A 14716-nucleotide genomic window follows, 5' to 3' on the forward strand; every position below is an offset into this window, starting at 1 on the left:
AGATCCTTTTGACCTTTTGCTCTTAAAGTTACTCCAATCAGTTCAGGGAAACTGGAGAGGACAGAAATAACCATCAAAAGAAACCAAACCAATGTTTTGGTGACTAAAGACAATAAGCCAAACACATTTAAATCAAGATGAAAAATACTAAGTGACCTCAAAAAGGTTTTTAATATTGCTAGAGATAAATATTATGATGGTTTAAACTAGTGATTTAAAAAACATTTCTGACCATTAGCCTGCATTAAGAAACACTTTGTACACACACACACACACACACACACACTCCTGAAACAGAAGTTTCACAAAGTAATATTAAATGATTCACTCTGATATCTATCCCATGCTGTTTAATAAAACTACCAGCTGTGGCCCACCAAACTCAGTTCACAATCTACAACTGGAAAACAGCAATTTATATATGGAGCTAGAGGCTTCAAAGAAAAGATTTATCTTTTTTTTTCTAAGCTGTGTCATGCAACTTGTGGGATTTCAGTTCCCCGACCAGGGATTAAACCCATCCCCTTTGTCAGTGAAACTGCAGAGTCCTAACCACTGGACCACTTAAGGAATTCCAGAAAAAAAGTGGTATCTGGGAGAATTCACCTGTATAGATGACCTACTCTATGCTCTTCATACATGGCCCACTAAAACTAGGAACCTTCAAATGGGTATGAGCTTAATTCTGCAGAACAAACTTTGCTCACGCTGTAATAACTGCACTAAGGCAGCGAGGGACTGGAATAGTATTGTAGAAGTCCACAGTGGATCTCAATCTGCAGCCCCTCTGCTCCCCTACATTAACTTTCTATGAGTCCCATGACCAAGAATCTCTGCCCATGAGACTCACTATCACTGTTTCTCCTTTGCACGTGCACCATGGCTGGATGTGCCAACGGACAGAGGACTAGTCAGGAGGACAGAGGCAGGAACAAAAGGCTTACATCACCCATTAACTGACCTCTTTCACTAGAACACAAAATATCCTTTCCAAGCTTTGTATTAAGGGCTGCATTGGCCGCAACCTTATCCCTACCTAGAAGTAAACACAGTTTCACATTTTTAGTTTTCCTGCCCTCTGATTTGCTTTCCATGGGCATGTGTTAGGGAATGCAGTTAATCCTCAAGAATCTTAAAAGGCAGAGAGGATCATGAGCTAAGTTCTCAAGGGTCTGTACAAAGCACTTTAGGTGGTCACACTGGGACAGCCCATAGAAAAACTCATTAGTGAGGCCGCATGGCATTGCTGGTGCTCCTGCTCTGCCTCTCAAGTGCTGTCAGAGGTACCTCCTTCCCATGTGGACTCCAATCAAGCCCCTCTAGAAAGGCACTGCCATTGCTTAGAAGGTTCTTGTAAGAACTGCATCATGAACTTTTTGAGAGAGATTATTATAAAGCTGGGGGCATCCCAAGTGGTGCTGTGGGTAAAGAATTTGCCTGCCAGTGCAGGAGACACAGGAGATGCAGGTTCGAGCCCTGTATCGGGAAGATCCTCTGGCATAGGAAATGGCAACCCACTCCAGTATTCTTGCCTGGAAAGTTCCATGGATAGAGGATCCTGGTGGGCTACAGTCCATGAGGTTGCAAAGACTCAGACACGACTGAGTATGCACACACTATGCATTAATGAAAGAGACCTGATTTCTTCTCATTTGTACGCATGTTCAGAAACTGAGACCCTTGAGCCTGGCATAAAGTGACAGGTTGGCCCTGCCTGCTAACCTCTAGGATAATACCAGCTACCACAGAGGAGAGCCCCATATCTGGCTCTGTAGTTCCCCATCTGAAGACCCAGTTACTGGTGGAGATTCACAAAGTTACTAAAATAAGCATTTTTAAAATAACCATTTAAATCAATGATTTAAATTTAAAAGCCTTTATTTAAGACTAAGGGAATCATTGTCGCTAGATCCGGAGAATGGTTCCCAGAGCCCCAGTTATACGTGAACACTCAGGTGCTCACTGGTTTTCAAACTCCTTTCTCTGGTACCCTCAGGTTTCCTTGTACATACTGGAGACAAAGGGAAAACCAAGTTGGTGGAGCTCTGGGCCACTCTGGGCTGGGCTTCTGCCAAATCACATCACTTTTCTCTTCTACCCACTGGAATAGTGAATGGCCTCTTCTTTAAAGGATTATCTTGTTAAATTTTCAAGACCACTGCCTGAGACCAACAAGGTGCCATGCTGACCACTCTAGCATCTCTGCCTAATTTTATTCCCTTCAATTTTAAAGCACCATCTTGTTGCCTTAGGAGCCCATATTCAGCTCCCCAAAGCAGCTGTTCCCAAGTTGACAAACCACTTGGCTGACTCAAATTACAAACTCTCATGCACATACTTCTATTTTTTAAATGGAATTGCACAAGCCACTAGAAAACCTGACTGAGTACAAACAAACAACATCCCAACCTCAAAATACCAAAATACTTAAGGCTTTAAATCCAAGGTTTCTTTCTTTCTTTCTTTTTTTTTAAGTACATACCAAGTGTCTGATTTCTTAACTTAGTACAGAGTAGGGCTCAGCACACAATAAAATCTTGATTTACTAATCCTAGATGAGAATATATGTCCACTTCCCTTCTCTTCAATTATGCTTAGTTGATTACATTTGCAATAAGTGTATTTTTGTCTCTTCTTCCTTTTCCTCTTTTTGACTAATTTCACTCTCATTGTTGTCTGGAAGTTGTTTCCTTATACAGCCTTCAGAGGCTAAGTCTCCAGTATAATGGCAAGTCAGGTGTTTACTGGAACCTTGATTAAGTTAGGTCACTGGAGTGAGCCAAGCGATTCCAAATCTTTTCTTTTTTCTACCCTTACTAGCCTCCACCTTTGTTGAGATTTAACTGACATAAAACAAAGGTTTCTTTTTTAGAGGTAAACCAGCTCTCTACCTATAGATGTGACTAAAAAGAGAGATTATAAGATCCCTTTTCCCCTGTACTCTGCCTTCTCCCACCCAACAGCAGGCTGTCCTAGCATGTGGCATTTCAGCAGTCATCAAATGAGAAACTTACTTCCTCTGCTGTGTCCTTCTCTATCCGGACTATCTTGTTTTCCCAGTAGATTCGTTGTGACTCCAGCTGGCTTGTTAGTAAATATGAATACTACAAAAACACAGAGAATGGACACCAAAACATAAGTTACCGTTGTCAGTCTCTGAAAGTCAATTAAAACCTGATTTTTAATGACCTGAAGAAGAGTAAGAGGAACATTCAGAATGTATATTACACCTTGGTTCCACTCTACTCAATAAATTAGGGGAACACAGAGATGACAATTATACTTCAGTCCCCTCTGGGAGCTTACAATCAATCTAGTTAGGGACAGAGAAATGTACAATTTAAAAAAACCCTTGTTTCTGTTCAAGCTGACTTCAAGAAGAACCACATGGTTTTAAATCGAGTATAACTCAAATCAGCTAATCCAGCTACCCCTTCAGGAAGCTGTCCCTATCACTTCCAGCCTTGGGTTAATTGCCCCTCTTGGCTCCCACTGTGCCTATCATTAATAGCACTTATGACATTAGCACTTAATCAGCCTTTTACCAGGCTCTCTCCTTGACTGGACTGTGAACTCTTTGAAAGCAAGGCTATATCTTTATTTTTGTGCCGTTGGTGCCTGGCACATCCTGGATGTCAAGAAAAGTTTGCTACCCAAGTGCATGAATGAATGAACAGTGCTGTGTAACTACAGAGAAAGGACAGATGGCTTATGACAGTAGGATCCAATAGGATTTCTGACAGAAGGTGAGATTTGAAAGGACCCTTGACACCTTGACAGACAGACAGGAGGAGGAGACAGAAAGATTCCAGAGAAATGTGATGCTGTCGACGTTTAGGATTATCGCAGCCATGAGGTAAGGCCAGTGAGGCTGGAGTGTAGGGTGTGGTGAGCTGGGGCCTATGCAGAGTTCTGGGGTATCACATCTAGAAATGTGAGCCAAAGAGTGGCAAGATCACATTTTGTCTCTTGGAAAAGATCATTCCAGGAGACTGGAGATCTACTTATGTTTGCAGGCCACAGGAGAGAATGAAAGAGCCACAGAAAGAAGGGACAATTTGGGAGAATGTATGTCACTAGAATGTATGCTCCAGGAGGGCAGGGAGTCCATTTAATGCTAAGTTAAATAGAAGAGTAGCACATGGAAGAGTAGCTGACCGACAGCAACCCTCTACAGGTATTCACTGAATGAACATACTTAATTTGTAAGAGTTACTAAAAACTTGAACACTAAAGACTGGAACTTTTTTCATGTCAATACAATATATTAATGGTAACAACTTCAGCTCTATTTTAGGCCATTTCACTGACTTTAAACACCTGGAGATGAGCAAGTTTTCAAATGTCCACTTCCTCCAATGGTTAAGGTATTTGTTTTTAAAGTAATTGTTTTGAAATTTATATAAAATAGGACTCATGTTAAACTTTTCCTTCCTTAATAAAAAATTTACATCAAGTTTATAGTTATATAAAGTTTACTGCTATGAGAAAAACCACCAACTGTGCAAATTTTGTGGTTTCTTCACTCATGTGAATATCCAAAAATGGTTTTATCTATATAAGGCTTTATCTTTATCCAATTAGTAAATGTCAACTCAACATATACAAAAAAGCTTCTCGGCATGGGAAGATGCTATTGGGGACTCCTCATCCTGACAAAGTTTGCTCCATTTCTGACTGCTACTGTGATGCCAACAGGAAGATTCTTAACTTCTAGTTTTACCACAGCTACAGAGGATAACCCTAATACTGAATCTGAGAAAACTAGGAACATAATGTTGAAAATTATAAGGCTCAATGAAACTTCAGATTTCCAAAGAAGAAAATCAGATGAAATAAAAGTATTTTAAGAATCCTTCAGAGCAATATAGATATTTAAAACAAAAGCTAACACAGCGGGAAAATGGCAAAATTAAAGCCCAAAAAACCTTTCAAGTTAGAATAGTAAAAAGCAGCAGACGTAGGTATTTAGTGATTAATAATATCTTACCTCTAACTGTAAGGCATCTATTTTCTCCTCCTGGCAAGTATCACCCTCACATTCATACTGTACTAGCTTTCCATCTGTTTTACTTGCAACCAGTCGATGGACATAATTATCTAAAAAAAAGAATAAGTCAACCAAGGCATGGTTTTTCAGAATGAAAAGGGTCTCCATAAACCTTTAACTTGGACAAAATTTTTGTTTTCACAGATCCAAATTAAATGCTGGGCAATATTTATTTAAAAGTGGTTTAAATCACTTGAATTTTTAAAAAAAGAGTGAGAGGGCAGGAGTGTAAGTATTAACTCTCTTTAACCTGGGCAATGCAGGCAATTAACATATGAAACAGGGCCCTATGGGCCACCATAAGAACTGGAGTTTGCCATAGCTGTCAGGAAGATTTCAAGCTGTGAGAAAGGAAGTGGAGAGGTTCTGACAGAGATGTTTTTAGATAGAATGAGTCCAAACTAGAAAACAGGAGTGGTGTTCACCTCCAGCGTAGTCCCAGACTCGATGGTTGGTGAGCTGCATGGCATACGTGTGTTGGGTCTCCTCAAAGTGCTTATAGGCATGTCGACTCACATATCGTCCACATCCTATGTGGCCACATATTAAACAAATCCAAAGGTTCTGCCGGGAAAGGAGGTAAGGTCTTCATTAGCGATGTAAAATTACATGACCTGGTGTATGAGGTGTATGACATTGGGGTGTATGAGGGGCCTGACGCGAGATGAGATTTAGAGATGTTTCTACAGGAGTTCTGAATAAGGAGACTTATTCAAACTTATTCAAATTATTTCAAATTCAAATAAGTCCCCTTATTCAAACCAGGGGACTTCCCTGGTGGTCCAGTGGTTAAGAATCCACCTTCCAGTGCAGGGTCCTCAGGCTGGATCCTTGGTCACAGAACTAAGATCCCACATGTCTCTGAGTAACTAATAACTAAGCCTGAGTGCCACAACTAAGGCCCAGTGCAGCCAAATAAATAAATATCTTTAAAAACACCCAAAAGGCTGCTTTTATGGGTCAATTAAGTTTTTCACTCTGGATTCTAAGGAACTCACATGTCCTATGTAAACAACAAGGAAAAATAATTTATCAACAAAAATCTCAGCCTTTTCCAACACCAAAGAATGAAAGCATAAAGTATTTTGTGTAGGAGTAAAATAGTTTGTGTATTTTTTTTTTTTTTGCCTGATCCTCAACAGAGAGAGAAAAAAAAATCTGTCCCAAAAAGAACTGAAAAGAATTTAAGTCACAGTGGGCAGAAGAAAATCCCAGACAATTAAAGCTGTGTACGTTATTCTTTTCCACCACTTGTTACTTACTTCCTGAACACCACACTCGAAACACTTATTTTCTTCTACTGGCTCTGGCGTTTGACAGTATCGGCAAACAGGACATCTATAAAGAGCACCAAAAAATAATGACACAGATTAAATGTAAAAGACAGCTGTTACAGAACCCCAAAGTCGAAAGTTCAATTTTATATACTCCCTCTCTTACATAATATTTTTTATAACAACTAAGGCTATCAATCAAAAGACAAACACTTCCAAGCTATTCTCAAACAAAATAAAAAAAAAAAAAAAGATCTTGATAAAGCTGAAGAAAAGGGAGAAATCTTGATATGTCCCATATCTTTTTCCACTCTTCTGCCTAAAGCTTAGGTAATCAAAGAACTAAATATTTACAGGTTACAATTAGAGACTTGAGACAAGTTATTTTTTTCAAGTCTGGTTACCCATAATGTATTTTTACTTGCAATCTACCTTATCTCCACTTCCTAAAGTTTTAAATCATCCAATATGTACCCCTGTCCTCTCAAGGTTGCTCCTAAGAGTTGAAATTAAATTCTGTAGTAAATTTCACTAAATTAAAACAAAAATGTTAATATACTCATGAAATGCATATGACATTTTATCATACAATGAAGTTCACCTGGAAGAAGGTATCAGCACTTTGTGAGTACCGTTTCAATTTACAAAAAGCCAATAAACATGGCACAGAGGCCAAACTCATAGATATACAGAGAGGAAACGTGGCTACCAGGGGCTGGGAAAAGGGGGAAATGGGGAAATACTGGTCAAGAGTTACAAGCTTTCAGTTATGCAAGATGAGTAAGTTCTGGAGAACTGGTGTACATCAATATTGACTGTAACTGACAATATTATATTGTGTTCCTGAAATTTACTAGAGGGCGGAGCATGGTCTCACCATAAAATAAAAATAGAAAGAAAAGTAAAAAAGAAAAAAAAACGTAAAATGGTAAAGGTGTGAAGTGACGAATATGCTGACTTGCTTGGTTGTGATGTGTATTTAACAATGTTGACGTATATCAGGTCATCCAGTTGTATACCTTAAATACATACAATTTTTAAATTATTTATATTTTGTTTTTAATTGTAGGCTAATTACAATATTGTGACGGTTTCTGCCATACATTAACATGAATTGGTCTTAGGTATACAACTGTCCCCTCCCTTCTTGGCCCCCAGCCCACCTGCTGTCACAGAGCACTGGCTTTGGTTTCCCTGCGACACAGAGCAAACTCCCACTAGCTATCTTTTTTACATATGATAATGTGTATGTTTCAATGCTGTTCTCTAAAATCATCCCACCTTCTCTTTAGCCCATTGTGTCCAAAAGTCCGTTCTCTACATCTGTGTCTCCTCTGCTGCCCTGCACGTAGGATCATCAGTACTATCTTTCTAGACTTCATATAAGATCAATAAAACTAACAGCTGGTTCTTTGAGAAGATAAAACTGACAAACCAGTAACCAGACTCACCAAGAAAAAAGGGAGAAGACTCAAATCAATAAAATTAGAAATGAAAAAGGAGAAGTTACAGTGGACAACAGAGGAATACAAAGGATCATAAGAGACTACTACGAAAAACTGTATGGCAATAAATTGGGACAAGTTGAAAGAAATGGACAAATTCTTAGAAAAACTGAACCAGGAAGAAACAGAAAATATGAACAAATCAATCACAAGCACGGAAATAGAAACTGTAATAAAAACTCTCCCAGTGAACAAAAGCCCAGAGCCAGATGGCTTCACAGGCAAAGTCTACCAAAAGTTTGGAGAAGAGCTAACAACTATGTTGCTATAACTCTTCCAGAAAATTGAAAAGGAGGGAAAATTCCCAAACTCATTCTACAAGGCTACCATTGCCCTGATACCAAAACCAGACAATGATACCACAAAAAAAGAAAATTACAGGCCAGTATCACTGATGAACACAGATACAAAAATCCTCAAAATTCTAGCAAAATTCCAGCAAACGGAATCCAACAACACATTATAAAGATCATACATCATGATCAATTGGTCTTTATCCCAGGGATGCAAGGGTTCTTCAATATATGTAAATCAGTCAATGTGATATACCATACTAATAAACTGAAAGATAAAAATCATATGATCATCTCAATAGATGCAGAGAAAGCCTTTGACAAAATTCAACACCCATTTATGATAGAAACTCTCCAGAAAGTAGGCACAGAAGGAACATACCTCAACATAAGAAAGGCCATATATGACAAACCCACAGCAAACATTATCCTAAGTGGTGAAAAACTGAAAGCATTTCTTCTAAAATCAGGAACAAGACAAGGGTGCCCACTCTCACCACTATTATTCAACATAGTTTTGGAAGTCCTAGCCACAGCAATCAGAGAGGAAAAAGAAAGAAAAGGAATCCAGACTGGAAAAGAAGAAATATATACAATTTTGACTGTTAATTATACTTCAATAAAACTAAAAACATTTTTGAAAAAAATCTATTAATATTAACCCTTAACTCAAGACAAAGTAATACTAAGTGCCAGCCATGAATATTTGTGTCTGATGGGCAAACATGATAGAAAGAGGGCTACAGCTGAGGCTAAGTGAAGTAGCACCACCAATGCTCAAGATGTAACTAGAATCAATCTGTTACTCAACTGAATAAATAAAATCAAGGAAAGGAAATATGCAGGAAGAACACTAAGTTCTTGTCACAGATAAGGACTATGTTTGTCAAGAGAATACTAAAGGATTTAGCCTGTTTCTTTTTTTAGGATCAAAAGAGAAGACAGGAGAAATTTGAAAAAATAACAAAAGTTGCAGGCAGGATCTCGCAAGCGGTCTTGTCAAAGGTAGGAACTAGCTCTGTGTCATCCCTTTGGTCCATGTGGTGGCTGTTAGTAGTTGTGGGATAAGAAATCAACAATTGGGGCTTCCCTGGTGGCTCAGTAGTAAAAGAACCCACCTGCCACTGCAGGAGACACAGGTCCGATCCCTGATCGAGGAAGATCCCACATGCCTTGGAGCAACTAATCCCACGCACCACAACTACTGAGCCTCTGCTCCAGAGCTCAGGAGCCGCAAGTATTGAGTCCACACGCTGAAATTACTGAAGCCCACGTGCCCTAGAGCCCGTGCCTTACTGAAGAAAAGTCCACGTGGCAGTGGAGACCCAGCACAGTCAAAAATCAATATAATTTAAAACAACAACAACAACAACAAATGAATTCTGAAATCTAACTTTAAATGCTGTGCCAGAATGATCTTTTGAAATGTATGATCCTGAGAATCAAAAAGGAGAAAAGAGGGGAAATTACAAAAATTAACTTATTTGTACCATACAATTAGCACTCCATGATATATCATCCCATCTGTCTATTAAAAAATAACAGTTCATTAATTCTCCCTGCTTTCCCTTCAAAAATAATTATGAGTTGTTACCTTATTTTCCTGAGGAGATGTTTGGGCAAACCCTCTCAGAATGTCATTCCCTGACAAGAAAGTACCCTTCAAGGCCTGGTACCAATACTGTCTTCTGTAAGCAGCCCTTCTGGACCAACCCAGAGGAGGAACCAGCTCGATCTCTCATCTCTACCTTGAATTGTACACATACATGTATGATTCTCCCTTAGGAGACTCAATGTCCTTAAAGAGGATCTGTGTTTTGATTCTCTGCCTCTCAGCACTGTGCATATCAGTTCAGTTCAGTTCAGTCACTCAGTCGTGTCTGACTCTTTGTGACCCCATGAATCGCAGCACGCCACACCTCCCTGTCCATCACCAACTCCCAGAGTTCACTCCGACTCACGTCCATCGAGTCAGTGATGCCATCCAGCCATCTATAGAGAGGCTTAAAACCCACTTGCTAAAGGCACTGTATGGTTTGGAAGGCAGTTGCCCAGTGGGTTGAATTCTGGTCCCAGTTCTGGCATTCTCTGTCCTGACACTCTAAGCATGCCATTCATCACCTCTGGGTCTCGGTCTCCTCCTCTATAAATAATGAGGAGGTTGGACAAGATGGTCCCTGAGGAAATGTGAAAATGCTATGGTTTTACAAAAATTAGTGTGGGACTTTCTGATGGCACAGTGGATAAGACTCCGCTTGCCAATGAAGGGGACACAGGTTCAATCCCTAGTCCAGGTGGATCCCACAAGCCACAGAACAACTAAGCCTGGGTGCCACAACTACTGAAACCTACACGCCTAGAGCCTGTGCTCTCCAATAAGAGAAGCCACCGGAATGAGAAGCCCGCATGCAGCAACAAAGACCCACTGCAACCAAAAAAAAAGTTAACGTCTACTGAGAGTAAAATTGGAGTGGTGGGAAACAAAGAAGTATCCAGAACTTAAACGGGGTAGCAGATGGACACAAGATACAGACTAACACTTTATGGAACGCACACATCTCAGAGTGGCTTTATTCCAGGCAAATTTAACCCCAGACAATTCTCTGAAGAACTCCTAAATGATACCACAGAATTGACCAAGGACTCTACAGAACCAGGGCAAAATTATTTTCTGGTTAAATAAACCACAGGAAAGCCAGGGTCTACATATTTGCTCAGAGGTATTTACTGAGCTCCTCCTACACACTATGTCTCCCCCTAAGTATGGAAGGCACAGCAGAGAACAGCCAGACAAGGTCCCTGCTCTGGAAAGCTGGCCACATGGGGGCAAAGAACTGAGACTCCTGTGGACTTTCACCCCTCCTCACTCCTGGGCTTTGGAACGTGACCTTCTGCTTCCTGGGTACACCCCTCCCCCACACCATCTTCTCTTGGGTTCCACCGGTCACCTGGCTAACTCCTATTCCTCTTCCCTGAGAGCTGCCTCTCGGACGAGCCTGGTGGGGTCAGGGCCCTATTCTCTAGTCACGGTGCTGCAACGTTGTTCCTTTGTAACCTCGTTTATCTTTGTGATTATTTGATTCTGCATCTTCTTCTCTACTGGGAAACCCTTGTGGCCAGCGTCCAATCTACCTTTCTGGCTAAGACTCACAATGCAGTCTGCAAAGGGAGCAGCAACTTTTGACCAGAGGAAGTAAAAGTACAGGTTACACCTCAGTTCTTTGCACAGTGCTCCCTTTCATACAAACAGGGTCTGTGCTGCATTAGGAAACAGGACACCATAGGTGTGTGTGTGCCTCATACTTAGTGACTGTTATTACTACTGGCCACCAAGCCATCGATAATGATAAATCCAAAACGTCAGATAGGTGTAGCCCAGCACTCTGATAAGAAAGCCAAAGTCAAGGGTAGACATAAAGTACAAGTGATAAACAAGATTTTAGACCTAGATGCCCTTTAAGTAGAGGAGCCTAAAAGCTAAGCTTTACTCCCCCACCCCCCACTCCTTTCATTCTCTGGCTCTTGGAAGGAGAGAACGATTCATGCTGCTTTGGGACATTCCACAAGGATATTAGTCAGCATATTAAAAAGGAATTGGTCTACAGATGCTGACCCCATGTGAACTGAGGAAAAGCAAAGAAGAAATACAGAAGGCCCTTCCATGTGACCTCCTCACCACTGTGGTACCCAAGTTTATAAAATCAAATACTTGGAGTGGTTCTTTCTGGGGGGTGGCTGTTCTTAATTCTGGGAAAGAGTAATAACGAGCTCTGACAGGGAGGGGGATGAGCCCCTGCACTCACGTTGTGTCGTCCCAGCGCTGCAGACACTGGCTGTGGAAGCTGTGGTTACATAAGGTGGTGAGGATGCCGTTCACGGACTCGTCCATGCGCTCCAGACACACCGTGCACTTGGGCAGCTCTGTCAGGTCCATCACAGGGAGGCTGGCGCCCTACAGGGAAACACCCTAAATGAGCCTCACTCATCATCCACAGGTTCTAATCTTTCTTTTTTAAGGCAATAGTTTTCCTGATACTCTTTGACTCCTGGTAGGATGTTCTCAATATTATTGCTTTGCGAAAACAACCTAAATTTGGTGAGGTTTTCATCCATGCAACAAATATTAATTGGTCGCCTCCTAGAGTCCCAGGACTGTGCTAAGCACTGCGAATACCAAGGGGAACAAAGCAGATGAAGATCCCTGCCCTCACAGTGCTGACATCGGAGGAAGGGAGACTGCTGCCAGAATCTCATGTTACCAGACTCCTTGCTCTAACTCTAAATGGCCATGACCATAACAGAACACAAAGGAAGAAAAGCAGCAGTGTATCTGAATGATTTTCCATAGAGTAAAGTAAAACTCAACACTTTCCACTATGTCATAATAGTATCAACAACAGTGATTTTTATTTATTTAGTACATACTTATTAAGTCCCTGCTTTGTGAGCTAGACAATGTTCTCGGTGTGGGACTACGGTGAGCAAAAACAGATTCAGTTAAGTTGCAAAACACAAAATCTGTCCCTTTCCTCACAGAGCTTAGCCTCTAGTAGAGAGAGATACAAAATTCAAAATTTTCATTTATTATTATTTTTAAAAATATTCATTTATTTGGCCACAGCAGGTTTTAGTTGTGGCATGTGGGATCTAGTTCCCTGACCAGGGATCAAACTCAGGGCTCCTGCACTGGAAGTACACAGTCTTAGCCACTGGACCACCAGGGCAGTCCCCCAAAACTTGAAACTTTTAAAAACTATTAATTACCAATGCTTATAAAATGGTTGTAATTACCAATGGCTGTGAAAGAACAGAGTATGAAGGGCATAAGGATCTAGGTGGTCAAAAAAAACACCTCTAACACAGCAATGTCTGACCCAAGCCCTGCCAACTAGGGGACTATCGAGGCATATAAATAAAAACACACCGAGAAAAGTCACATTCATCTACGATCCCTGAAGAGCAGATATTTGAAAATCTCTCAAGAAGCCATGTTCATTTAGAGAAAGGAATTCCTAAAACTGAGGCCTTGCAGAGTACCTGGCAAAAGAGTAGACTGACTTTTTTTTTTTGGCCCATGCCACTTAGCCTGTGGGATCTTAGCTTCCCAACCAAGGATTGAATGCCCAGGTCCCCTGCATTGGGAGCAGAGTCTTAACCACTGGACCACCAGAGAAAGTCCCCTTTGCCGATTTTTATTTTACCTAATCTAATGACAGAACAGTCTAATCTGAATTTATTCCTATCAAGTGGAATTCAAGCTGAAAAGACCTTTAGGGCTACTTTAAAAGAAGAAATATTAAAAGTATAACAGAGCTGGGTCTACTACTTTATTCAAATGAGCACATGTTACAGGAATGCTTCCCGTGGAGGGTGGGAGATCAGAGCAATTACTGATACAAACTGCTATCAAAAGGGAATTAAGTATTAGGATAAGGATTAAGGGTTAATATTTAAAACAAAAACATTCATTTTGGGGCTCCAGGCACAGTTTCATCCATCTGGAATAGATACATACTCAACTTTAATAACATAAATAATATTCTTTATTAAAAAAATATTTTGGACAATTTTTAAAAGTTGAGATAAAATTCACATATATAAAACTTGCCATTTTAAAGTGATTTTTAGTATATTCACAAAGTTGTACAATCATCACACCACTAATTCTAGAACATTTCTGTCACCCCCAAAAGAAACCATGTACTTGCTGTCACTTCTCACTTCTCTCCCCACCTAGTCTCTGGCAACTAACTTATTTTCAGTCTCTATGGACTGGCCAATTCTGGACATTTTCACAGGTATCTTAACTTTCAATTTTATACCATTCTGATACATTTATTTCAAATATAGGAATTATTTGCACTTACATCCTCAGATTTCACTACTTCTGCCCTCTCCACATAGACCAGCTGGCAAACATCATCTTCTATTGAGTTGAACTGGCGGCCATTGCATGCCATGTAAAAACTATCTGCATCAGCCTAGGTAAACCAGGGGGGAAAGGGAAACAATTAAGAGAGCGATCGTGGTAATGTGCTTTCTATTCAAGATGGCGTCAAGTATTCTCTTCATCAGATTTTAAAAGTTATACTTAGGAGAGAGAACAACTGCCAAAAGTAACATCTGTGGTAGGAGGTTCACAGGCTAAGTGAACCCTGCAGGTCAATATCCTACTCTACAATTTTTTCTGATTTATGTGGTAGTTTTATTTGAATAATCAGAAGCTACTGAAGTGCAATAACCTGACGGCTACTACAATTTTAATACATAGTCAACCAACAATGGTCAATGTTTCCCTTGATAATCATTTTTTTCCCCTTTTGCCTCTAGTCAGCACTTTCACAGCAGCTGAGGTCAGTTCTATTTGGAACCAAATCATAACTGATGACTGTAAATGGGTGAGTTTTTTTTTTTCCTTTCTGGCTGCACCTTGGGGCTTGCAGGATCTTAGTTCCCCAACCAGGGACTGAACCTGGGCCCACCAGCAGTGAAAGTGCTGAGTCTTAACCAATGAACTGCTAGGGAATTAATTCCCTATGGAGAAGTTTTTTAAAACAAATGTCAGCATCTAAGAGGTGAGAAAAAATAAGAGGA

At 40.4% G+C, this 14716-nt stretch overlaps 1 protein-coding gene across 1 annotated transcript in view; it reads right to left on the reverse strand.

The window, feature by feature from the left end:
- The window catches only part of BRAP (BRCA1 associated protein), a 31020-nt gene that overhangs the window by 6920 nt on the left and 9384 nt on the right, over positions 1 to 14716 (reverse strand). Inside the window, exons 5-10 of the mRNA XM_052654800.1 lie at positions 13990 to 14103; positions 11926 to 12074; positions 6313 to 6388; positions 5476 to 5614; positions 4991 to 5100; positions 3015 to 3104 (exon numbers count right to left, since the gene is read on the reverse strand). Of these exons, the coding sequence (XP_052510760.1) occupies positions 3015 to 3104; positions 4991 to 5100; positions 5476 to 5614; positions 6313 to 6388; positions 11926 to 12074; positions 13990 to 14103 (678 nt within the window). The remainder of the gene's footprint in view (positions 1 to 3014; positions 3105 to 4990; positions 5101 to 5475; positions 5615 to 6312; positions 6389 to 11925; positions 12075 to 13989; positions 14104 to 14716) is intronic.

This window comes from Budorcas taxicolor, chromosome 17, assembly GCF_023091745.1.
Source record: "Budorcas taxicolor isolate Tak-1 chromosome 17, Takin1.1, whole genome shotgun sequence".
In the NCBI taxonomy this organism is placed as follows: Eukaryota; Metazoa; Chordata; class Mammalia; order Artiodactyla; family Bovidae; genus Budorcas; species Budorcas taxicolor.